The following is a 25,563-nucleotide window of genomic DNA, read 5'->3' as shown; positions in this document are numbered from 1 at the left end:
GCTAGCTTGGGAGCTAAGCACCTTGTGTTGCGCGTGCCAACAATGTTGGGTGCTATGTGACTGTTTCGGCGTTAAGCGCCCACTAGGCAACATTTTTCTTGTGAATATGTAATTTTCTCATGGTTTTGGATTTTAATGGTGTTTTTTTCTTTCATGGGTTTGATTAGAGACAAGTTGTTACATTACATGTCTAAGACATCATAGTAAGTGAATGAAATTTTATCACATATTGTTGCGGCTCTTGATGAAGAGTTTTTTATTTTTTTTCCAAATAAAATGTTGTCTCTTGTTCAATAATCTATAAATAGTGCAACATATATACACAAAAAAGAAAGAAATAAAATACTCCATCCATCCCAAATATAAGTAAAAATGAGTCAAAAAAATTTGATGTATTTGGTTAAAGGTTTGGACCAAATACATTCACTTTTGTTTACTAACTTTTGCTTATATTTTAGGATGGAGGGAGTATGAAAAACATCTCCGAGATAAGCTTCGCGACATGGTGGTCTTCGTAATAGAAGAGACATTTGGCGATAAGCCTATGCTTGTTTGGAGAGATCATCATAAATGATTAAAGTGTGACGTTCACGGTACATAAAATATTCAACCAGAGCTGCTCCTGTATAAGGCGCGAACTATTGTAATGTAGCCGGAAAATTTGGACATCGTCATTCTCAAGCATTTTTAATTACTAAATCATCATTCACTTCTTTATATTGCATGACAATAAAAATAAGAATTTTTAACACAATTTTTCTATAGTTAAATTATTGAAAATAATAACACAAAAATTGATAGTGGAATTCAGCCAATTTTACCTACATCTCCCAAGTTTTGCAACACACCTATTGAAAAGGAGAAATTTACACAATTTATACAAACACTCTCAATCTCTCACTACCCACCATTCAATTACACCGCAAAAATTTCACTAATTAGAAATCTCTCTTGGTCTCTTGAAACTCTCTTCAAGTTGTAATTTTTCTTTCAATGTTGGAATAATTTTCCCTTCATCCATCGCTTTCTATTTGTTAGAGAAAATGGAAGTGTAAAACGTACAAAGATATGTTCAACTTTATTTCTTACTGTTTCTTGGGAGGTGGATTTTCTTCTTGGCTAAGAAAATAGTATTTTCTTCTTGATTACTTTTATTTTTGGCTCACACACTTTAATCGTGTTCGTATCTTATCTCCCATTCACTCATATTTAATCATTAACGACATTTACATAAAGAAAATGTTGGGAAGTCTGGGGAAGTTAGAAAAAAACATCAAGTCAAATGCTCCGGGACGATAAGAGAGAGACGCCACATCTCCATCCAAAACTTTAAGACATTAGGTTTATGGGCCTCTCATTTATAAAATGTGTAACCTCAACTCTTTCAATCAATGTGAGATTTAACTCACACTTGATAGATCTCAACACACATCTCTCCTCAAGTGAGTCTCTCCGAGTCCACAATCCATCATCACTCACTTATTGCTCCCCCAACCGGGTTGTGATACCATTGTTGGGTTGTTCAAGGGGAGTCTCACTAAATTAGATCAACACATTGGACATTAAACAACTTTACAAGTGACTTTGACACCACGTTTTCACCCGAAATCTCAAGGCATTAAGATTTTGAGTGGAGATGTCGTGTCTTCCTCTCTTGTGGTTTTGGAGCATTTGACTCGATGCTTCTCCCGACTACCCAACAAGTGGTATTAAAGTCATGGTTCGGCTTGGTGGGGGAGCGGGAGTGAATCCTGGTATTGGATCAACTATAGGATGTGAGAACTTACACTTGGAGGGAGATTGTTAGGTTTCTAGTGTGATTGGTTAAATCTCGCATCAATTATGAAGGAAAAAATGTTGGATTTATAAGAGAGGTGTCCCATTAACCTAATGTCTTATGGTTTTGGGTGAAAGTATGGTGTTAAAATCACTTGTACGGTTGTTCAATATCCAATGTGTCGATCCAACCCAGTGAGACTCCCTTTATCGGGCCAACAATGGCATCGAGCCATGGTTCGGCTTGGTGGAGGAGCGTGAGTGGATCCTGATATTGGATCAACTATAGGATATGAAAACTCACACTTAGGGAAGATTGTTGGATTTTAAATGTAAATGGTTATATCTCACATCGACTTTGAACGAGGAGAATATTGAATTTATAAAATATGTGACTCATTAACATAATACCTTTAAGTTTTGGGTGGAGATGTGCCATCTCCCTCTCTTATTGTCCTGAAGCATTTGACTCGATATTTGTCCCGAGTTTCTCCGAACTTCCCAACAGAAAATAAAATTACAAATCGTACATTGTTCTGAAGCAAATATTTTGAGCATCTTATTGAAACTTCACATCATAATACTGTACCAACTTATATTTATATTATTTGCCACAAAAACTAATTTCACGTTTATTTTGTGATAACCCATTTGTGATATGTATACTATCACTGTACTTATATTGTATGTAGTAAGAAGAACTTTCAAAATGAAGGTGTCCTTGTCAGCATGTCACCATGCCAAGCCAAAGTTGATAAAATGCAGTTCATTAAATGTTCAGTTTAGGAGGTCGAAATAAACCTCATCATGTAGTTTATCCTTAACAGTAGATTGATTAAATGGACAAAGTGTTTATTTGGAAGATTAGCCCCTGCTGCCTGATCCATATATCTAGTAATCTTATCCTTAAATCAAATCAGTGCATTATGTGTTACTCCTTAAACAACAAGTAGAGGACAATAAATAATAAATTTGTAGGAGCAAATGTATTGTCAGAACCATATAGATAATGCATCCCAATACCAAATGAATAGTACCATATATACTACCAATATAAATTTGGAGTTTATCGATAAGCAAAGAGACAAACTATTATTAATTGATGTAGGGAAGCTAAGCATGCGGCAGGGAAATTGGACTTAATAAAATTAATTGAAAAAATTCATTCATTCAAAATGTAAACCACTTTACCTTTCAGACTTAGTATTTTTTGGTCCAGGAAATTGAAAACCGATGATAATGACCACTAATTGTGAATGTGATGTCAAAGTTTAAGGAATTCAACTTGAAAGTGAAGCCACTTACAAACTTCAGCCATAGCATTTAGATATTGATATAGAACTAGAATTTAAGGGGTTTGTAGAGGTAGGAGGTACATGTCGAGGTTAAAGGGAGATTTTTCATCGATAGTTTCTTTTGGCACCCTATGAATTTCTCAAACACCATATGTTACTTAAGTAGTGGATGACGTTTTTTTTCTTTCAAATTTCTCATTTTTACACGTCCTCTACAAATAGGGCGCTAAAAGAAACTATCATTAATATCTGGTTCATGTTATTCTACTTGGCCCAAAATTCAGATGAGCCCATAATCCAGTAAAGTTTAGGACCTTTAGTGGGATATGTTTGTGATGAGGGTCCTCTACAGTTTAATTTAATAAAGAAAAAAATAAAAAAATAAAGAACTGCTGAAGATTTTAACCATAAAATTTTACAGAGTACATATCTCTTAATATCTTTCTGAGTTAAAATATATTAAAAGCCAATCTGATATAAAAAATTAAATCTTTTGATCATAATTGTAAGAGGTGCAGTTTCTGTTTTCAAACTGCAGATGATCAAATTTCCATTTGCAAGAGGTGCAGTTTCTATAATACTTCTGCGAAATGAGCGAGACATATGATGAGCTGATGGCCTAGAGAAGGTTCGTAGATATTATTTTAAAACATGTTATATACATGAGAAGAGGTAAATGATCTACATTCATTCAACGTCAACATCTACATCTTAATCTGTGATCACCCATTCATGTCATAGAAAAATAGTTTAAACTGATCTCAACAAGAGCAGTTAACACCTAAAGTTTTAACAGCCATCACATGTCATCAATTTTTACACTTGGCAACACAATATTGATCATGCTGCCGGGGAACCTATGAGGTTTAGATAACATGAAGAGTCATCATTCTTCATCATTCTCGTTGTCTGGGTACACCACAGAAAAATAGTGGCCAACTGTTTTGGATGTGAGACCAGGGAACCTATGAGGTTTTCCTGGCCGAGGGTCAATCTTAACAAATGGCCATCTCATGATTTCGGCAGCTTCACACTCTTCCCATCCATCTCCAATTACACAAAAGCGAACGTTGGGATGGTTGAAACGCTCCTTGATCCATCGGAAACATTGAACTTTCCCCACATCCCAAGAGCTATACACTGAAATGAGATAATACATCCTTTTTAATGGCAAGTAACATCGACTCATTTTCAAGACTGAACTATTCACTTCTTTATAATATGATTATTACTAGTTTTGAATGGTTGAAAAGATAATGGTTTTTTATATAATAAATCTATTCTGTCACATTGAATTTATAGTAATCAGAATAAAAAGAAAATACTCACCATTTTCATGTGTTATTAAGCTGTCCAGATGAAAGAGCAAGCATTTTACAAGAGATGGTATCAACGATCCGGATGTCACTAAGACATTTACATGTTGATGCTTTGAATTAGTTGAGTCAGTGCTTGTGTTAGCATAAGCAATGGAAGAAACTGCATCTTTATTTTCACCAGAACACTCCTTCAAAAAGGTCCGTGCTAAAATAAATAAAACAAGAAAGTTATAACTAAAACAGGTCATGCAACAAAAGATAATATAAATGAATTGTCAAAACATACCTGATGAAAGCCATTTGTCAGTATATTCATCAGTTTTATCATACAAATCATCCCATACTTTTATTGTCTCGTGATCTAAAATATTATGTAAACCCTGAAACAAGGAGAGAGAATATTAATTTTACCCTCAGATTAAGCTACTGATGAAGAAACTTGCAGATAAAGTAAACATGTCCGGTTACACCATAACTCTTTATAAGTTTCTCTAGATTAGATTATCACTTCATGAAATCTATCAAGCTTCAGTCATCAGAAAACAAATTGCCATTTGTCACCTAACTAAGGCTTGTTGAAGCCTTACAGCTTTCTTTTGTCAATTTTTACTTACAACTATTATTGATCTTTTAACGCCAGAATTTAAGTATTTAATTTAGCAGTGGCCAATATAGTTTTATATCCTTTACTATATTTTCAATATGGATACTCAATCAATTCTTTAGAGATCAAGCACCCATTTCCATAAGCTTGATATACCTTCATGAATTGTCAACAGTTTCCTGTTTTTAAAGAAGATAAAATGAAGGGAGGTGCAGCAGTATTTGAAATCTTCTATTGAAATATTAATAATATCTCACGATCTCAGCAAAATATACTAAAGTCATTAGATATGTGTTGCAGAAGTTTTACCTGCAAGTATTTTTGGGATATAATTCGATGCCTGTATGCAATTTTTCTTTTGTTGGCATCGTCATGTGGGGAGCCCAATTCATCTTGGTTGAAGTCATAATCAGATAGGTCCCTCCCATCATCATATTTGGACAGAACATCAAGAAATGGCTTATTGTAATTTTCAATCTGCAGCACAGAAACCCCACCCCAAACTAACTCTCCACAACTAAAAACAAACCATCGAAAATATTTGAACAAAAAAAAATCAAATTTTACTTGTTCGTAGAAGAAATGATCATCGCACAATTTCAGAATGAGATTCTCCCACATCTTCCCGAGCTCAACACCTTTCTGCACATCCTTCAGACCGTTGAAAGCCTCCGCATATGACGATTTCAGCAAGGAGTTAAGCAGTATAAGGGTCTCATCCATGTCCCACACATAGACATCCAGCCTAGGATGGATGTTGTCATTGGAAGAAACTTGTGTTTCCTCCTTAGTTATCTCAGATGCAGCAGCCATTCCAGCATGCATTTACTCAAGGAACTAACCTAACAGTGCCCTGCAGAAAAAAAAAATCACGATTCATTGCATATTATTACTTTAATTCACACATTTACCACCCCATATTGACATCATTGTCAAATGTTGTCAAACACATATTGCACAAAACAGAATTTTGTTCAATTTTTTTCTATGCGAGAGTGCTATAGCACTACTATAGTCTTTACTGCACAATATTTTGTACTAAAACAGCAGTTTGTTCAATTTTTTCTATGCGAGAGTGCTATAGCGCTACTATAGTCTTTATTGGACAACATTTTGTACTAAGCCTATGTTTGGTATCGCGGGGTATGTTAGAATCATGGTGATCCACTGTGATTTTCCAAAAGCTACACTTTGTAGCTTCTGCAAAATCACAGTGGATCACCGTGATTCTGACATACTCACCGTGATACCAAACATACACAAAATAGCTTAGCGCAGTTATTGCATCGCTATAGCTACCATTCCACAACGCCGTCATTATCCATACACAACTATACAAATTACTACTACAATAGAATACAATACAATAATTACTTCAAAGAATTCCCACTTAGAAAACTAAAACAAGAGATAATTAGGATTTAGAACAAATGAAAACTGGAATAGCATTACTCACACACATTCAATTGCTGAACAAACTTAAGCGAACCTCGGCTGAATTTAATGAATCACTAGGAAATGATCAAAATTTAAACACGATGAATAACGAAGCATTGAATGGTGTAAAAATTAAGCTTATGATGAATTCAGAAACTTTAATCAACAGAATTAGCGTGCTATATATATTGATTATAATAATCAAAACATTATGAGATTCGAATCAGCGTGTAAAGTACAAAAATGAATAGTAAAAACAGGTTTAGGAAAGAAAAAGTTGAAAATGTATAGTAACAGTTGAAGATATAGAAAATTAGTAATTAGTTACCGTTGCAGAGAAGAACGATGAAACTGCGTTGTGAATGTGATTGTGAAGAAGAAGAAAAAGAAGAAGAAGAAGAAGAAGAAGAAGAAGAGTATCACTCTATTTCTCAATCTCAGTTACAATTACTTTTTATTTTTCCTTATTTTCTTATTTACTTTTAGTGGGCCGAATCAGTAGCCAATCTATTTATGGTCCATTATTAGAGATTACTTTTCGCGACCCCTCAATCTCAAACGCACCCCTAAGATTACAAATTTACTGCTCGCTACTTAGAATACGAGTGTGTAAATATAAAAAATTGGGAAAAAAATAGTTTGTTTTCTATGATGCAAACTACGAACTAAGTTTACTTTCTATGATGCAAACTACGAACTAAGTTCGCTTTCTAGCATACAAACTTTATAAAAATTAAATTTGTTTGTACTCTCCACTCTTCTCCCATCTCCTATGAAATAATTTTGATTGAAACACGGTTTGCAAGTTAAAGTGTGAACCCTTCATTCACCCCTGAGAAAATATTTTTAATGGAACAGTGTATAAAAAATAATAATAAAAAAAAAAGATTTCAATTTATAGAATTATACGGTGTGTGTGTGTGTGATCGATACTGTCATAACCGCTCCAATGGCCAATTAAAATATGGTATTGGACGGTGACCAAATTTTTATATGGTTCAATATATAGTTAAGTGCAAACTGAGTGAATTGTGTAGTGAACTGTGTTTTAGTTTGTACTCTAATTAGCGAGTGACAATGTTTTTAATTCAAACCCAACGTCTGCGCCCCCTAAATGAAAAAAAAATTATGAAAAAAATAGTTCGCTTTCTAAAATACTAACTACAAACTGGATTCACTTTCTAGGATGCAAACTACGAATTTGCGATGTTCTTACATAAGAAACATAAAATATAATTTGTTAATTATAAATTTGTAATGTTTACTATTTTTTTTAATGATGTTTACTATGCTTGCAGTAGAATGAATGATAAAATATGTTCAACAAGAAAATTGTTGATGAACATAGCCGCCCTATATAGGCCCAAGACTTTTTCTTTGCTGACAAGATAATTCCATAGTTTAAGCCCCAACGTTTTACAACAACACCTTCTTCCCTTCTTCCTTTTTCTAGTCTATATTTAATCAACCATGAACTGAAACTATGGGTAGAATGATTTTATTATCATTAACCGTTAATAAAAATAAAATTTGAGTTATTTCAGTCAATCTATCTATGATAAAAATATGAAACAAAGATATGCAGACCATCGATGCTGACGTTTTTGGTTTGATCTAAATGAGATTGGATTAAGGATTAACAGATTTGCTTGTCATTTGTCAACATCTATGACTAGCTTCTGATTAAGACAAGGTTTTTCCCTATTAAATAAATGTTTATCCTTTAATTTCATAAGTTGTCATTAGCAATAGTAACGTACTGCTACTAGTCCACTATACACAACAAAGTTGACAAACTATAGTATCATCATTTAAGTGTCTTCCTTAAATAATGTATTAAGATTTAAGATTGTTTGTTAAGTAATTAAAAGTTGGTTCAGTGGTGATTGACGTTGAACCGCAGTTCGATCCCCGCAACTGCGGTCGGGAGGGGGCTGAAATCGCTTGATGCTAGAACTGATCCCGGATTTAACCGGTGGTGAAAGCAAAAAAAAATAAAAATACAAGTGTTGAAAATAAACAACTTTTAAATATTCAAGAAATCTTTCTTATTTTTAATAATTATAATTTGCAACTAGGTTAACCCTAATTGCAGCTTTATTATAAAAAATATTTGAAATTTGTCTAACATGAGAATCGAACCCGAATCTTTTACTTACAATACCACGTTTCAACCACTAATACATGTAACTTAATTGTGATTAAAGTTATCAATCGTTAGTTGGTTCAGTGGTGATTGACGCTGAACTTGGTAGGGAGGACCACAGTTCGATCCCCCACAACTGCAATCGGGAGGGGGCTGAAACCACTTGATACTATAGAACTGACCCTCGAACCAGATTAAACTGGAGATTAAACTGATGGTGAAAACAAAAAAAAAAATTGTGATTAAAGTTATGTGTCCAAATTATTGACGCAAAAACAACCTCCGGCTAGAACAATTATACCCGAAACCAGCAAATCACAAACCAGCTGTGGAAGTAGAATGGAAAGCATCATTTACCTTAAAAAAACAGCGGTGGAAGTAAATCAATATACAATTATTGTTCCGTGCAAACGCACGGGCATGGTGACTAGTTGAATATACAACTTCTAATTCAATATTTATATCTTTAACAAGTGAGCACTCGTTACTATGTATCATTGGCACTTTTGATCCTGGTGTCGCACCCCAACACATGTAATTATGATTAACTCTTTCGCTTTCTCAAATCAATACTATTGTACTAATGTATTAGTGACATGTTTATGTTAGTGTTAGTGTTTCATAGTCCGTAAGCATTTGTCTGCGTTTAGTAATTTTATTTGAAAATAAGTGGGTGAGTAGCTCGACTGGTTTGAAGTAAGAGTTAAATGCGTTAAAGTGTAAAAGAACTCGAGAACAAGTTTCGATGATTGAAAAAAATATTTACATTAATAACTAATTACTGAATTTCACCGTTTAAAAAAATAAAAATTATTTGGAAATGACAACAGCAACAGAAAGTCAAAGTAATAAACAAACAATCATATTATATACACATGATTAACAGCAAATCAAATGTTACAAACAAGCACTCATTTACAAGGCAAATCCAAAACTTGTATAGGAAAAACAGTCTACAAGGAACAACAAGGTGTTCCAAACAATATGGAATGGATGAAGTATATAATTTGAGCATGAGGAAACATGAATTAACAACATGGTTTTGCTAAAACCTCATTCCTGCTGAGGACCACATATGGAACAAAACCAAAAACAAAATCCCTTCTTTTTCTTCTTCTTTAATGACAAGAGTTTTGCATCCCTATTGGAGACATAATCAGCCATATACTGCACAACTTCCTGATAACAAACAATGAACAAAATAACTTGAATAAATAAAGCCATTGAAAGAATAGAAACGAAACAAAAGTTATACGAGCTTAATTTTTATATCGTCAACAAATCATATATGTGATTTTAGAAGTACTTATGATTAAAGTCAAATATTTTTAATGATCTGAAGATTATGATTGATGGACAGTATAAAAAATATTTACACCGACATTATTCACAAATTTAATCCAATTTATACTACGTCAAAATGTTTATATTTACCTGAGCACCCAACTTGACAACTTCTTTTGGCGGCACCTCAAGAGGAGTCACATCTGCCCGAAAAACTCGCAACTTAGACAAAAACCTAAAAGACTCAGGCAAAGTTTTTATCTGATCATCACTTATATCTAACTCCTCAAGCATTTCAAGGTTTCCGATTGATGTTGGCAATGCTCTTAAGTCAGCAAAATTCTTTCCCAAGTTTAGTTTCTTCAAACTAACCGCGAAACACAGATTCTCAGGTACGAATTCAAGTTCGTTAAAACTAACATCAAGTTCCTCCAAATTACTTAAATTACCAATTGTTGTAGGCAACTTCTTGATTCTATTATAGTGCAAAGTGAGAATCTCTAAACATTCAAGTTTCCCAATTGCCTCAGGAAGTGCCTTAAGTTCATTGAAATCTAGCTTCAAAACACTAAGTGAAGTGCAATTCCCAATTGTGAAAGGTAGTTCCTCAAGCCTATTTGTCTCAACATTTAATCTCTTTAAACTGATTAAATTCCCAATTTTATCAGGTAATTGTATGAAATCATTTGTACTCAAGTCAAGTTCAACGAGATTCGTCAAGTCTCCGAAACTAGCAGGAAGTGATTTTAATTTATTGGCATGTAAGTCAAGATCAATAAGGTTTATCAATTCACCAAATGAGTTTGGAAGATTTATGAGTTGGTTTGAATGAAGATCAAGCTTTGTTAAAGCCTTAAGACCTACAATTGTTGTTGGAAGAGCCATGATTCTATTTTCAGATAGGTCTATTTGAGTAACATCAGATAATTTCCCTATTGATAGTGGCAACCATTCCATTTGATCCACCAATTTTCCTCTAAGCTCAAGGGTTGTGTCTTTATTATTAGCACAATTTTCAATTACAGTAGCCACTTTTATAAGACTCAATTTCTCAATGCTTCCATCTCCTACAAAATTAAAGTCAAATCAAAGAAATTATCATTTGTTTTTCTCTTGTTTGGATAAACAACTTAATTTAAGCTAAGCGCTTATGGAAACACTTATCATATACTAAGTGCTTATGTATAGACTAATTCTATAACAAAAAATAATAAAGTCAAACTGTTTTCATATAAGCTATACGTTGTTTTTATAAGCTATCTTGGAGAGCTTAACGGAATAAGTTGAAAACAACTTATAGACATGTCATATAAGTTGTTCACATAAGCTCTCCCAAGCAGTCTTAGAAATGCTTATGTCAGCAGGAGATAAGTTCAAATAAGTCAATCCAAACATATACTAGGGCCTGTTTGGTTTGTCTTATTTTTAAGTTTATGAAAAATAACTTATGCAAATAAATAAGTTTTTATATTAGTTCATAAATTCTCTCTAACGAAAATTGTATATTCGTAAGCTGTTTTTTCATAAACTAGTTTGACAAACTTATAAATAATACATAAAAACTTATTTATTTGCATGAGTTCAAAAATAAGTCAGAGTCATTGCATGTGATAGTATTAATAAGTTTGGTTGGTAAAGAGTTATAAACAGGAGATACACAATTGAAATTCATGATATTAATAATTAATAATCCAAGTAAAATTATTGAAACTAACCTGTAAACAAAAACGGCTTGTGCACTAAGGAACCTTTTTCATCTTCAAAATCATCACTCTTTTGCAATTCTTCCTCTTCCTCAACATCTTCTAATAAAGTAGGAAGTTTCTTTTTCTTTGTATTTGGATCCTCATCAGGAGAAATCAATTCAGAAGCTCTTTGAATAAGATCACCAAAAGTTTGAAACATCTTATCAAGTTGAAGAAGGTGAATAGCTTCTTTTCTTTGTTGATGACTTTGAAACAAGACCATGGTATTCTTGAGTTGTTGAAGAACATAGAAAAGATCATCAGGAACATCATGTGGTGGTTTTTGTGTTGATATTTCTTGGAGTTTTGTTTCTTCCAAGTTGTTAAGAGTGTCAAGGGTTGTTGTAGCAGCTTCTATTTCTTCTATGGAAGGTCTAGGTGGAAGTGATGAATAGATTTGAGTGATTTCTTGTATTGTGTTTAGAGTGGCTTGTGAAGGTGGTTTTGGATAAGGTGTGGTGGCCATAGTTGTTGCTATGGTGGAAGAAGGAGGAGAAGTTTGAAGTGGCTATATACAAATAGTTGCAGAAAAATGAAAGTCAAAGTGGAAATGATGAAGGACAGAAAATGTTGTGAATGTGTTGTGAAAAACAGAGAAATGGTTGCTATATGCACCTAATTAATTAATATTTTGGTTTGGTCCTTGTATGTGTGCTTTGTCAAAGACAATGGAGACAACTAAGAAGCCCTTGATAATTGGTTTAATTACAATTTAATCTTCTTATTTATATTTATTTTATTTTATTAAATTAGATTTTTATTTTAAGAAAATTCAATTTTGGTCTTTTTATTAGATTTTATATTTAATTTTTTTTTATATAAAGGCTAGTGTAGTGCAAAGGCATGAGTCATAGAAACTTGACATCCCAACTATGTTGGCACCCCAAGCACCACCAATCATTTGCAGCACCACACATAAAAATTTATTGAAACAAAGCAATTGAACATTGGGGGGACTAGGCCAAAACCCAAGAAAAACAATCAATTTAATCTATAAGAAGGCAAAGCTGTCCTATTGCGAAAAAAGTCATCACCAATAAAAGTAGGAACATTATCCCACCAGTGATCTTCCCGAGACGTTAAACTAAAATTTGCAAGCTTATCAGCACAACAATTTCCTTCCCTAAAAATATGTGAAATTCTAAAGTTCATAAGGGAGCAGAAATAGATACAATTATACCAATGATTTCTAAGCTTCCAAGGAATTATATGGTGATTATTGAAGGCATCCACCACTAGTTTAGAGTCGCATTCTAGCCAAAAATTATGCCAATGATTTTGATGAGCAATTTCAATAGCATGCATAACTGCAATTACTTCAGCAAAGAGAGAAGATTGAATACCCAGATACAAGCTAAAGCAACCTTTGATTCCTCCACTTGAGTCACGAAAAATACCACCAGCTGAGGCATGCCCCGGAGAACCTCTCGCTGCACCATCAATGTTTGCTTTCATCCAACCAATCGAAGGAAAAGACCAAATAACCTCTTGTGTCTTTGGAGCAGGACTGGCATGACTCACAATATTAAACTCTTTTAAAGCTTGAAATTCAATAATACAGTTGGAAATAATACCCTTAAACATGTTTCCAGCCATTTGAACTGAAACAGAAATAGAAGAGCAAGATTGATGGAAAGGAACAAGGACGTTATGAAAACGGACCTGATTACGAGCAAACCATATAGCATTTAGAGAGGAAAAAAAATGGAGGCTAAAGCAATGTCTCTAATTTGAGTACTGGAAGAAGCATAAACAGTTTGAAGCAGACAAATAAAAGTGGTCAGATTGATATGTCTATGAAGCTTAGAGGACAACCAAGACCAAAGTCTAGCAGCAAAAGAACAATGAAGAAACAAATGAGGCGAAGTTTCGACTGCCAGACCACATAAAAAATGATAATTTAGTTTAAGTGATAAAAGTTTTGGTTCCTTAAACAGGTGGTCGAGATTTAAACTTTGTATCTATACCATGATATTTAAATGAAAAAGAATTTCAAGAAATTAGTAAGAAAAAAAGCTGACAATTAATAATATTTATTTTTTAAAAATAAATTAACATCTTTTTATATTAAACCTTCGATTCTTAGAGAAGTCACATGTCCGTTTGAATTAGCTTATTTTTAAGCTTATGCAAACAACTTATACATTTTTTATGTATTATTATAAGTTTGTCAAGGTAATTTATGATAAAATAGCTTATAAAAATATAATTCTCACTAGTGTGAACTTATAAAATAACATAAAATCTAATTTATATTGCATAAGTTGTTTGTATAAGCTAAAAAATAAGAATTCAAACAGGTCCATAGTAATCCAAAGTTCGACTGCAAGGTAAATAAAATCAAATGAATATTTTTCTTTGTTTGTAAAAAAAACTTTCTTGTTAAATCAAATGAATTAAATTTCTGTTTGTAAAAAAAAAAAATACTATCAATTTTTTTTCTCTTGGCGATAAAGACTCCACCAAAGTTGAAAATATTTTTAATGTAATGTTATTTTTTTAAAATCATTTTTAATATAAAGTTATGAATTTTGGTCAAAATAAAAAATATAAAGTTATGACTAAAATTAATTGTTTTTTTTTAGAAAATTAATAAAATTCCCTTTTATGCCTAAAGATATTTTTTTTTTTAAAAAGAAAGAACTATATCAAAATATTAAAAAAATAAATAAAAAGAAAAAGAAAAAAAAATCCTTCGAAATTATAGGAAAAATGTTAGAGACGCCTAGACTCACCGAATGAGCTTGTTCTTCTTCTTCTTCTCATTCTCAGTACTCAAAATTTTCATCGCTTTGCGTTGATTAAGCTTTATTCTCTCAACTTTCGATTTCGATCATTTTTTTCGATTTTCGAATATCTTCTTCAAAATCATCATCATCGAAATTCAATGGGTTGTACGGTGAGAGAAAAACACATCAGAGCTAATCGCCGACCACGATCGACGGCGGCGAAACCTGATTCCGATTCTTCCGATAACAAAGATGCAATTTCCAAATCCATTGCTGAGTCTGGTCTCAAACCCTTCAAATACGATATTTCTTCTTCTAACGGTCTTATTCCTCTTCCTAATCCAAACCCTAATTCGGACGAATCTGGTTGGGGTTATTGTACTGAGGAACAATTGGAAGAGATTCTTTTGAAAAATTTGGAATTTGTTTATAATGAAGCTGTTTCAAAGATTGTTGCTTTAGGTTATGAGGAAGATGCTGCTTTGAAAGCTATTTTGAGGAATGGTCATTGTTATGGTGGAATGGATGTTTTGACGAATATTTTGCATAACTCTTTAGCGTATTTGAATAGTAATGGTAGTGTTGTTTCTATTGGTGCTGGTTTTGGTGGTGGTGGTGGTGGTGATGGTAATAATGGGAATTCTGATGAGGCTGAGCTTGTTTTCTCTGATTTGAGGCAGTTAGAGGAATACTCTTTGGCTGGTATGGTTTGTTTGTTGCAACAGGTTAGACCTAATTTGAGTAAAGGTGATGCAATGTGGTGTTTGCTTATGAGTGATCTTCATGTGGGGAAAGCTAGTACTATGGAGATTCCTGTGCCCGGGAGTGGGGGTGCTACTCGTACGCCTGCTATGGTTGAGTCTGGTCAGTCAGGTCGCAGTTCCGTTGGTGTTAGGGCTCCTCCCTTGTGTAGGTTTCATGGAGGGTGGGGATTTGGAAATGGGGATTATCCTGTGAATGGGATATTTTCGTGTGGTCCGGATTTGCAAAGAGAGATTGAATTCCCGAAAAGGTTTGATCTTTCGCCTACAATGAAGGTCTTGTTGAAGAGAAATGTTACAATGTTTGCTGCTGGTTTTAGGGCAAACACCAAACAGCTGCAGACACAAGGGAAGGTGAAGGCTAACCTTCCTGGTGGCCGCAGTCCTGTGTCTGGTTTGGATTCCCCGGTTGTTTCTTCAGGGGCTGAAGCCACGGTTGATCAGTGTGGACATTCTCGGTTTCCTGATAACCAAGATGCTGTGAACTCGGTGCTGAGTAAATTTCGTGACTTGAATCTTGATGAGAATTTGGAGTTTGTGGCTGAGGATCAGAAAGATGAGGTGATAGTAAGTATATTTCATCAGATAAAGGATTTGGAGAAACAGGCCAAGGAGCGAAAAGAATGGGCTCATCAGAAAGCAATGCAAGCGGCAAAGAAGCTAAGCAGTGATTTGACTGAGCTGAAAACGTTGCGGATGGATAGAGAGGAAACTCAGAAATTAAAGAAAGGGAAACAAGCACTTGAGGACACAACCATGAAGAGACTCTCAGAAATGGAGAATGCTTTGAGAAAGGCTAGCGGTCAAGTGGACCGTGCAAATGGAGCTGTGAGAAGATTAGAGACTGAGAATGCGGAAATCAGAGCAGAGATGGAGGCTTCCAAATTAAGTGCATCAGAGTCAGTGACAGCTTGCTTAGAAGTTGCGAAAAGGGAGAAAAAATGGTTAAAGAAACTTCTAGCTTGGGAAAAACAGAAAGCTAAGCTGCAAAAAGAGATTTCCAATGAGAAAGAGAAGATATTGGAGGCACAAGAAGTGTTGGCTCAGAATACACAACGTCAAAAAGAAGCTGAGGTTCTCTCTTCATCCCTTGTTATTTTATTTATACATTATAAATCGACAATGTCACACACAAACCACCAAAGTCGAAAAGAAAATATGGTTTTGCCTCTGTTTGCATAGGGTGAGTTTATTGACTGGAATTGCAATTTTTCATGTCAGAATAAAAGTAACATGTTTCAATCATAATGCGTGTCATTTATCTTGCACATTGAACTCCATGTGGTTGAACTTTACCTGTAGTTTAGGGCTTGGAACAAGTTGGATGCTTGTGTCCTGGACCAAGCCAATGCCTAAACACAGATTAGTTCCCCACAGTCTTACCCAAAGGAAGTTACATTACATGTTTCAAAATCAGACATCAACATGTCCTAGACTAGCGTGACACAGTTTACTAATGTTGCATTGAAATTGATTGTTTCCTCATAAAGGATTATGAGTAATTTAATGCACATCTTTTAATATCTTATATAGTTCAGTGTAGTAGTTTATGATTATTGGTTGAAAAAGATTATGCTTATGTATTATTTTTCTTCTTTTTCCTGCATGAGGAATGCTATGGACAACCTCTCTCTCACACACTCTCTCAATCATTGGTCCATGTCATTATTTTTTTAAATAGCTTTACAGGCTAACTAGCTAAGCAAGTAGATTGACCATTTGTTTGTTTTATTTTATTTGAACTTTAAAAAGAAAAAAAGGCATACATGTCATTCGCAATAACTCTTGTCTCTTGTGATTCCACTTCTGAGAATTAGAAAAAACTAGTTTTACTCAAGCATAACTACCTGATCTCAATGATGGCTTCTTTACCTATTTGGAGAGGATACTACTACATTAAAAATTGGTTCTTTGTATCTTAAAAAAACGATTTCTGTTTTTTTTTTAAAAGAAAAATGGGTTCTTTGTTTTCTGAAAAAAAAATTGGTTCTTTGCTTTCCTCTATTCCTCCCTCCTCCCATCTCTCTCTGTCCATCATTGTCTGATCTGCTATAAAACAACCCCACACTCCAACCAGAAGAAATGTTTAGGAATATGACTTCTTTGTCTGAGTGTTCTCCAACCTCAACACTGTAACGACTTTTCAACTATTCATATTCTCTCATTGCCTTATCTGCAGTGCAAATGATGTCACCACTTCTTTGTTTCCCACGAGTTTGCCATGGTTGATGACAAATGCATCCTTGCTTCAAGCCTGTTGACAGCAATTTGAAGACCAATATTGTTTTTATTTTATAAATATTAAACCAACACTGCAGGTTGCCCATCACACATTTTGTTAGTAATAGAGACATGGACCAATGGTTGAGCAAGTGTCATAAATAGTGTCAGAGCGGTTTTATTTAGCATTCCTTTGTCATAAAGATTTGTTAGTTTTTCAATTGGTTGTCTTTAGTTTTTGTTTTCCTGCTATATATTGCATGTTGTATTTTTCCAATCTCCTTTTGAGTACCTCATATACTCTTTGGAGCTTTCAATATATATATTTTTCTGTTTCTAAAAAAAAAAATGTACTATCAGCTTGGTGACAAAAAATGAGCCATTATTTCATCCAGCACATAATTGAAGTTTGTGTCAAGACATGGGTACATGGCACAATACATCAAATTCTATGGAACATTTAAAATTCTAGGTATTAAATGCTTGATGTTTCTTAATAAAGTTTCATAATGAAGGTATTAAATGCATATTATTTAGACGCGATATAAGTTGGTCTAGCTGAGTGGTTAAACCGGGGAACATTATATTTTAGGTCATATGTTCGATTTTCTTTGAGCATAAATTTGGTATTTTTAAAAAATTTCCATTCAAGCTCTAGACCGGTCCAGTTCATACGGGTTACACAGGTTCACTGGTCAGACCGATGAACCAGCCGGTCACAACGTGTTTCAACAGTTTGCTTGCATATACAGTCTGCTTGCTTGCCTGAGCCGGACACAGTACCGGTTCCCGATCTGATCGGTCCGGTCCAGGTTTTAGAACATCAATTAATACTCAAAATGAGGACCTCTTCCATGCAATTAAAATCTTATGGCCTATTCTTTTCCGTGTCTAACTGGTAGAGGTTATAATTCTTCTCTTATTTTATGTTATAATAATTTATTTAAATAGAGGCAATCTAGCGTTAAATCTGCTATGAAAACTGTGATGCTATCCTATTTTCTCTATTAGGGAAATAGAGGCCGCTATTCCAGCTTCGGCCATCAATGTAGCAATAGCTGAAAAAAGAGAATTTAGGGACTTTATGGATAATAAAACTGAATAGTCTGCATGTGTGCTACACATGACCTATTTTAAAAAAAGAAAAACTCGAGTTATTCAGTAGTGCTACAATGCTACTATCTTCACTGTAATACTTAAACCTTTCTATACTTAAGCTGTACTCTGCCTCCCTTTATTCTAAACTTGTAATATTTCCGTACTAAATCAATTTTTAGATTATGTGGTCCCAATTATCAGGTATGTCACGCTGTCTATTCATATGGGTATTTATTTTAGTAGCCATGTGAAAAAAAGCGTTTGCTTGCTTAAATTCTTGATGATCCTGACTTATATTCTAGAGGTGTTTTCTTATCAATAAAGGTGTACTGACATTAGACAAATGCTAATCAATGCCCTAATGGCACTGATTAAGAAATCAAAATAAAGAAGTTTTTCATAGAATAACAAAACCAATGCCCCTGAGAACTGGTTAGCAAGACTATTTATATTACTACACCTGAAGTTACTTTCTGTACAGTGTATATAATTCCTTTGATTTTGTTAGCAATGATTTGTCAGTTCAACCAATATGAGTCCTTGCTGAAAACTGCAGTTTCTGTGAAAAAAAACCCTTCAATCATGTGTTATTTCTAAACCATTTATTTCACACAATAACTAATTACAGGTTAAATGGAAGGAGGAGTTGAAGGCTCAAGAAGATGCCTTGGCACTAGTTGAGGAGGAGCGCCGTGCCAAGGAAGCAGCTGAATCAAACAATAAGAGGGGGTTTGAGGCTTTGCGTCTGAAGATAGACATAGATTTCCAGCGCCACAAGGATGACCTAAGTAGACTTGAGCATGATCTTTCGCGCCTTAAAGCGTCTGTTCAATCTGCTGTGCTGCACCATCAATCAAATACTACACCTATAAGTGACTTTGAGGGTACAAAGCCCCAAAGAGAGACAATCGCTAAGCTGCTTCTGGAATTGGATAACCTGGAGGATTTATCAGAAAATGAAGTTAGTAACAACAGAGAATGCATTATATGCATGAAAGATGAAGTCTCCATTGTTTTCTTGCCATGTGCTCACCAAGTCATGTGTGCTAAATGCAGTGATGAGTATGGGAAAAAGGGCAAGGTTGCTTGTCCTCGCTGCCGAGTTCAAATACAACAGAGAATCCGTGTATTTGGGGCTTGTTCTTAGCTTATTTTAAAGATATTTCAATATGACTTGAGTAGGGTAGATATACCCTACGAGTTTTGCATAAATTTGCACTTAAGGATTGGGACAATTTGTCTCTCTGTTCTCCACATCTTATTGGAGTTCTTGTTCATAGGCAAGAATTGTTACTATTAATACTTACATCAAAAATAAAAACCAGGACCTTGCATTAGCTTGTCTCGTGGAATGTATGACAACTTGGTTGCTTGCAGTTGCTTTATTTGAAAATAGGAAATGGGCAACAGTGTCATTTTATTTTGAAAGGTGACCTGTGCCGTTTCCATGGCAATTTTGATCCATTTTACTTTTAATCAAAGTATATGGCCTTTTATAAGTTTGTGAATATCTTGTTTGCGGGAAGATTTTGTGGATTTATATTAGGTTCTGATTGATGAAAATTAACCTAGGGATAAAATAAAATAAAAAGCAGGTGAAAACTTTTTTTCTTTTCTCAACATATCTGATAAGGAAAATGCAGCAAGTTCTGGTAAGTGATTTTTACTTTAAATCTATTGTTCAAATTACTTTTATATGAATCTATTTAAACATAGATCACTTTATCTTTAACTCGATTTAGTTAGAATCAATTTTTCTCGCTGCAAAACTCGTACACTTAAATTGCTTTGCGAAAAAGTGATGGCTACCCCTTTTTCCCAAGTGAAAAAGGGATTCCTGCCAATTATGTAAGAGAATATAGGGCATAGAGGCTGGTTTCCCGTGAACAAAGGGCACTGTAATGCGATAATCAAACTTTTGAGGGTATTGTTTGTTTGCTTGCACACTGTCCACTGCCTTTCAGAATGTCACTCTGTTCAGTAATAACATATCAGATCATCATAATGTAAAACTTTTTTCTTCTGGCATTAATATTTATATAAATTTTCAAAATGAATACACATATTATACAGCCAGCTTTATGTTTTCTTTTTAGTGAGTGTGTATTTCGATTTAACTTATTTTAACATAATTACGCGTGTCACCGTGACTTAAGCAACAGCTACACTATAGTTTTATTAAAATCTGTCTTTGTGATTTTGTCAAACTCAATGTGATTTTAAACATGCACGAAGACTTGGTCTATGTTTGGTCTATGCTTGAATTGATAGTGAGATTGATGATTACATAGTCTCTATATGCGTTGAATTGTGATAGAAGAACTATGAACACAACTTAGAATTATTTTTTTTTTTTGAAGAAGAAGATAACTCAGAAATAATTGTTCCTAAGATAAGGAAAAAAATAAAACTCAAGAGTACAAGTTGTAGTGAAGCCTAATAAAGAATAATGAATCTGATACAAATATAAAATGATGAAAAAGCAGTAGCTTAAAATGATGAAAAAGCAGTAGCCAAAACCAGAAAAATGAAAATAACAAGTAGGTGAAATCTTATTAATACTTGAGAAAGCTACTCTCATAGACTCATTAAAGAATTGAAAACTTTATAATGCAATGCATGTGAACATAAAATGACATCTCTAGTTTCTTTCTCCCTAATCAACAACCATATAAAGTTCATGTCTCTTGTAGAAGGTTAAAAAGTTCTTAGCATCATAATCTAGAATCCTCATTGTCTCACAAAAATATCTCCAATTTTTTTATTAAAAATATTTCCTATGTAAAATAGCAAACACCATTTGAGAAGCTTCTTAACTTTCTTTGCTGCTTCCACTATTATCAGTCAGTCTAATAAGAAGTAGCCCTTAATTAAGAAATGGTTCCTAAAGTTCATGATGGCCTTGAAATGGCTTTGTCTAGGAGTGAGAGTTGGAAGAAACGTATGCATGTTCTAGGTGAGAGACTTAAAAGGATTCCTTGTTTGGTTTGGAAGACTACTTGGAAAGTGGGATGTGATGATCCAAGAAGGGTGATCCATGCATTCAAAGTAGGTTTATCTCTTACTCTTGTATCATTGCTTTATCTTTTGGAGCCACTCTTTAAAGGGATTGGCCAGAATGCTATTTGGGCTGTCATGACCGTCGTTGTGGTTTTCGAGTTCACCGCAGGTATATATCGTTCCAATACAAAATCAAATGGTCTTTGTTTTGTACTTTGTCATCCTTGATATTGCAAAAATATACAAATAAATATATTTGGTGCAGCCGCAGTAGATGTTGGGGCTGCAATAGTTGATGGAGACCGCAATTTATAATCATGATAGAAATTATCAGTAGATATGGATGCCTTAAATTTGTAAATTATTTTGATGGCAGGGGCAACTTTATGCAAAGGACTAAATAGAGGCTTGGGGACACTATTAGCAGGATTGTTGGCATTTCTTCTTGATTATGTTGCGAATGCATCTGGTCAGATCCTGCAGGCTGTTTTCATCGCAGCTGCGGTTTTTATAATAGGTTAAAAAACACATAATCATATGTTTATACGGTGTCAGACAACATATTGTCAAAATATCATTTCTCGTATATTTTAAAAAGTACTTAATCTCATGTTTGTGGTGTCGTGTGAATTTGATGTGTCTGGCAGGATCTGCAGCTACTTATATGAGATTCATTCCATATATAAAGAAGAATTATGATTATGGTGTGGTTATTTTTCTCTTAACCTTCAACTTGTTAACTGTTTCGAGTTACCGGGTTGATCATGTCTTGAAGATGGCACATGACCGCTTCTACACCATAGCTATCGGCTGCGCCGTTTGTCTCTTGATGAGTCTTTTGGTATTTCCAAATTGGTCAGGGGAAGATCTCCATCATTCCACAGCTTTCAAACTCGAAGGCCTAGCTAAATCTATAGAAGGTATGCAGATTCACAACGCATAGTCATATACATAGTACCGAAGATTTTACTCGGTATATTAACATTTTATTGTATGATGTGAAATCTTGTAGCTTGTGTCAATGAATATTTTTATGGAGAAATTGAAGTCTCTGATGATATAAAGTCGTCTGAAGATCCAATATATAAAGGTTATAAGGCAGTTTTGGATTCAAAATCCACAGATGAAACATTGGTAAGCTATGCATCCATCTGATTTTGGTTCATTATAAAACATAGTGAAGCTAAGATTAAAAATCTGATTTTCATGAGAAACTCTTGTATACTAAGCTAAACAATACTATATGATTCATAGTACAAATTCCCTCAGGGACAATCGTAATGTAGTCACTAGTCTCACACTAATTAATAATAATACTAAATGATTCATATATCTTTTTTGTTTCGAATTGTGCAGGCATTACATGCAAGTTGGGAGCCAAGGCATTCTCGGTACTGTCACAAATTTCCATCGCAACAGTATGTAAAAGTTGGAATTGTTCTTCGTCAATTCGGGTATACAGTGGTAGCCCTACATGGTTGTTTGAGAACAGAAATTCAGGTAACATAACATTTGAGTTCTTAACATAAAATTTGACCATATTTTTGAATCTACACTTGTTCGCAACTTAGCATCTCCTTCATTTGACAAAGGACAGTGATATCTTTATATTCATTAGTTTTTGAAATTCATTGATACCAAAATCCAATTTTTTTTTCTTTCAACAAGTCCAAAATCCAAATTTTAAAATGTTATAAAAAAAAAAAATATATGTTATTAGGATATCTATCATCAAGCGACTCTGAGATGAGTTTAAACTTCACTCTCTAAATATCTCATCGCATAAAATGGGAGCAACCTTCACTTAGGAAACACCAAAGCAAACAAGGACGCCACACACGATACTGACACATTGGCACTGATAGTAATTTGAAAAAATGGAACGATTGAATGTAACTACATGTGCCAGTGTCATGTCATGTTGGTATCTCCGTTCTCCCTAATTGATCAAATTTTGTTCTAGTTTCTTTTTCTAGTTTTTTATTTGATATTTTTATTTTCAGACACCGCAATCTGTCCGAGTCCTGTTCAAGGACCCTTGCATAAGACTAGCAGCAGAGGTATCAAAAGTACTAATAGAACTTGCCAACAGCATAAGAAGTCGACGCCATTGCTCACCAGAAATACTCTCCGATCATCTTCATGAAGCATTACAAGACCTCAACACTGCCATAAAATCGCAGCCACGACTCTTCTTAGGCTCCAATGACATCCAAGCTAACAACATGCTCGCTACCATAGTCGCACCTCATGGAAAAAGCTCACTGTCAAGCGTTAAAACCGATTCTTCGGCTTTGTTAGATTGGAAAACCAAAAGGCTATCTTCTGAACAGACAAAAGAAGCAGAACAAGGACCAGAAGTACGTAAGGTATTGAGAAGCCAGACGAGTAGAATTGCGATTACTAGTCTTGAGTTTTCCGAAGCATTGCCTTTTGCTGCTTTTGCTTCTTTGCTTGTGGAGACGGTGGCGAAACTGGACTTAATAATTGATGAAGTTGAAGAACTTGGGAGGTTGGCTTGTTTCAAAGAGTATAAACCTGGTGATGAGTTTTGTGTTAGTTCTGAGACACCAAGAGTTGATGTGTTGGAGAATCACTTACCTTCTCATGGAGGAGAATGATTCTGTATGTGTAGGACTAGCAAGGAAATACATTATTTTCATGATATATAATATGGATTATTTTCTATTTTGTAAATGATTGCGATGATGTATGTTAGATTATGATGAAATACATTAGCTTGTCGCGTGGAATGTATGAAAACTTGGTTGCTTGCAGTTTCTTTGCTTGCACGTTCTGGTAAGTGAATCACTTTATGTTTAACTCAATTCTAATCATTTGTTTTCGCTGCAAAACTAAACACACTATGATGGCTACCCCTTTTTTTCAAGCGGAAAAGAAAGTCCTGCCAATTATCTAACAGAATATAGGGCATAGAGGCCGGTTTCTCGTGAACCAAAGGACACCTTAATGCGATAATCAAACTTTTGAGGGTATTGCTTGCTACACTGTCCACTGTCCACTGCCCTCTCAGAATGTCATTCTGTGATAACATATCAGATCATCTCAATGTCAAACTCTTTTTTTCTTTTGGCAATAATATAAATTCATTTAACACTTAATAAAATATATTTCGTGAGCTTAACTCTGTTGGCAGAGACATTACATTTTATATATATATGCAAGGGGTGGGGTTCTGTTAATTGTAATGACATGTGAAGCTTCCAGATCAAGTTTTAATTTTCATAATTATTAGGAAATAAAGAGTCTAATAGCTGTTCAACTACATAGGCATCTGTTATGTTTTGAATAGCAGTTTTTATGTTCTTTGGTCTTCTTATTGCTCTTTAAATATGTATGATGAGCAATTCAAAAAAATATAACCTTCCACAAAAATAAAACTCTGTGTTCTCTCTTGTTCTATACATCTACATTCCTTTTAATAACCAACAAATTGGCAATCAGAGCAGATTTCTTACGGGACCTGTTTGTCATGGATGCTGAAGCAAGTTTTTCACAGGCTGCGCTTCCTATATTTGATGGAGAAAACTATGAGTTTTGGGCGGTAAGAATGGAGACCTATTTAGAAGCTTTAGATCTCTGGGAAGTTGTAGAGGAGGATTTTGAAATTCTTCCACTACCAGACAATCCTACAATGGCCCAGTTGAAAAATCACAGACAGAAAAAAATCAGAAAGGCAAAGGCAAAATCTTGTTTATTTGCTGGAGTTTCAAAAACAATTTTCACAAGAATCATGAGTCTTAAAACTGCAAGAGAAATCTGGAACTATCTGAAGGAGGAGTATGCAGGAGATGATCGGATACGGAACATGCAGGTTCTGAATTTGATTCGAGAATTCGAATTGCAAAGGATGAAGGAATCTGAGACAATCAAAGAGTACTCAGACAAACTACTTGCCATTGCTAACAAGGTGAGATTATTAGGCACTGAATTTGCAGACTCAAGAATTGTACAAAAAATTCTTGTGACAGTGCCGGAAAAATATGAATCCACAATAACAACTTTGGAGAACACAAAGGATCTATCCAACATAACTTTGGCAGAAGTTTTGCATGCTTTGAAGGCACAAGAGCAGAGAAGGCTTATGAGGCAAGAGGGATCTATGGAGAATGCATTTCAAGCCAAGTT

General features: G+C 34.4%; 3 protein-coding genes across 7 annotated transcripts; 1 reads left to right on the top strand and 2 right to left on the bottom strand.

Moving 5' to 3' along the window:
* Positions 1–3,730: 3,730 nt before the first annotated feature.
* On the bottom strand, positions 3,731–6,876 carry LOC123881555 (eyes absent homolog). 3 transcript variants are annotated; one of them, XM_045930268.1, is made up of 7 exons: positions 6,760–6,876; positions 6,453–6,505; positions 5,562–5,847; positions 5,304–5,471; positions 4,677–4,770; positions 4,401–4,595; positions 3,731–4,211 (listed from the first exon to the last, which is right to left on the bottom strand). In XM_045930268.1, exons 3-7 carry the CDS (start codon positions 5,817–5,819, stop codon positions 3,958–3,960), a joined length of 969 nt encoding a protein of 322 aa, XP_045786224.1. In that variant the 5' UTR covers positions 5,820–5,847; positions 6,453–6,505; positions 6,760–6,876; the 3' UTR covers positions 3,731–3,957. The 3 variants fall into 3 exon arrangements, with proteins under 3 accessions (XP_045786224.1, XP_045786223.1, XP_045786221.1); XM_045930267.1 differs by lacking the exon at positions 6,453–6,505; XM_045930265.1 differs by lacking the exon at positions 6,453–6,505 and having other exon boundaries at positions 5,304–5,847; positions 6,760–6,854.
* A 2,536-nt stretch (positions 6,877–9,412) lies between these two features.
* Positions 9,413–12,282, bottom strand: LOC123923586 (plant intracellular Ras-group-related LRR protein 5-like). Its single transcript, XM_045976280.1, has 3 exons — positions 11,577–12,282; positions 10,012–10,928; positions 9,413–9,756 (listed from the first exon to the last, which is right to left on the bottom strand). The coding sequence occupies exons 1-3, from the start codon at positions 12,070–12,072 to the stop codon at positions 9,631–9,633; spliced, it is 1,539 nt and encodes a 512-aa protein (XP_045832236.1). The 5' UTR covers positions 12,073–12,282; the 3' UTR covers positions 9,413–9,630.
* Positions 12,283–14,272: 1,990 nt separating this feature from the next.
* Positions 14,273–24,229, top strand: LOC123920944 (aluminum-activated malate transporter 12-like). 3 transcript variants are annotated; one of them, XM_045973304.1, is made up of 7 exons: positions 15,604–15,800; positions 21,375–21,583; positions 21,791–21,931; positions 22,062–22,334; positions 22,427–22,548; positions 22,771–22,914; positions 23,418–24,229. In XM_045973304.1, exons 1-7 carry the CDS (start codon positions 15,739–15,741, stop codon positions 24,033–24,035), a joined length of 1,569 nt encoding a protein of 522 aa, XP_045829260.1. In that variant the 5' UTR covers positions 15,604–15,738; the 3' UTR covers positions 24,036–24,229. The 3 variants fall into 3 exon arrangements, with proteins under 3 accessions (XP_045829258.1, XP_045829260.1, XP_045829259.1); XM_045973303.1 differs by lacking the exon at positions 15,604–15,800 and having other exon boundaries at positions 21,118–21,583; XM_045973302.1 differs by lacking the exons at positions 21,375–21,583; positions 21,791–21,931; positions 22,062–22,334; ... (1 more) ...; positions 22,771–22,914; positions 23,418–24,229 and adding an exon at positions 19,043–19,883 and having other exon boundaries at positions 14,273–16,170.
* The last annotated feature ends 1,334 nt before the right edge of the window (positions 24,230–25,563 follow it).

This window comes from Trifolium pratense, linkage group LG4, assembly GCF_020283565.1.
Source record: "Trifolium pratense cultivar HEN17-A07 linkage group LG4, ARS_RC_1.1, whole genome shotgun sequence".
NCBI classification, from domain to species: domain Eukaryota; kingdom Viridiplantae; phylum Streptophyta; class Magnoliopsida; order Fabales; family Fabaceae; genus Trifolium; species Trifolium pratense.
The sequence above is the reverse complement of the archived record's forward strand: the minus strand, read 5'-3'. Positions and strand labels throughout refer to the sequence as shown.

Excerpts from the sequence above, each read along its gene's own strand:
- LOC123881555 (XM_045930265.1), bottom strand. The coding sequence starts at position 5,819 with ATGCATGCTGGAATGGCTGCTGCATCTGAGATAACTAAGGAGGAAACA. Across the intron at positions 4,596-4,676 it reads TGACAAATGGCTTTCATCAG|CACGGACCTTTTTGAAGGAG; the intron begins GTATGTTTTGAC and ends TATTTATTTTAG. Across the intron at positions 4,212-4,400 it reads CTTAATAACACATGAAAATG|TGTATAGCTCTTGGGATGTG; the intron begins GTGAGTATTTTC and ends ATCTCATTTCAG.
- LOC123923586 (XM_045976280.1), bottom strand. The coding sequence starts at position 12,072 with ATGGCCACCACACCTTATCCAAAACCACCTTCACAAGCCACTCTAAAC. Across the intron at positions 10,929-11,576 it reads CAAGCCGTTTTTGTTTACAG|GAGATGGAAGCATTGAGAAA; the intron begins GTTAGTTTCAAT and ends TTAATTTTGTAG. Across the intron at positions 9,757-10,011 it reads TTGTCAAGTTGGGTGCTCAG|GAAGTTGTGCAGTATATGGC; the intron begins GTAAATATAAAC and ends GTTTGTTATCAG.
- LOC123920944 (XM_045973302.1), top strand. The coding sequence starts at position 14,494 with ATGGGTTGTACGGTGAGAGAAAAACACATCAGAGCTAATCGCCGACCA. Across the intron at positions 16,171-19,042 it reads AACGTCAAAAAGAAGCTGAG|GTTAAATGGAAGGAGGAGTT; the intron begins GTTCTCTCTTCA and ends AACTAATTACAG.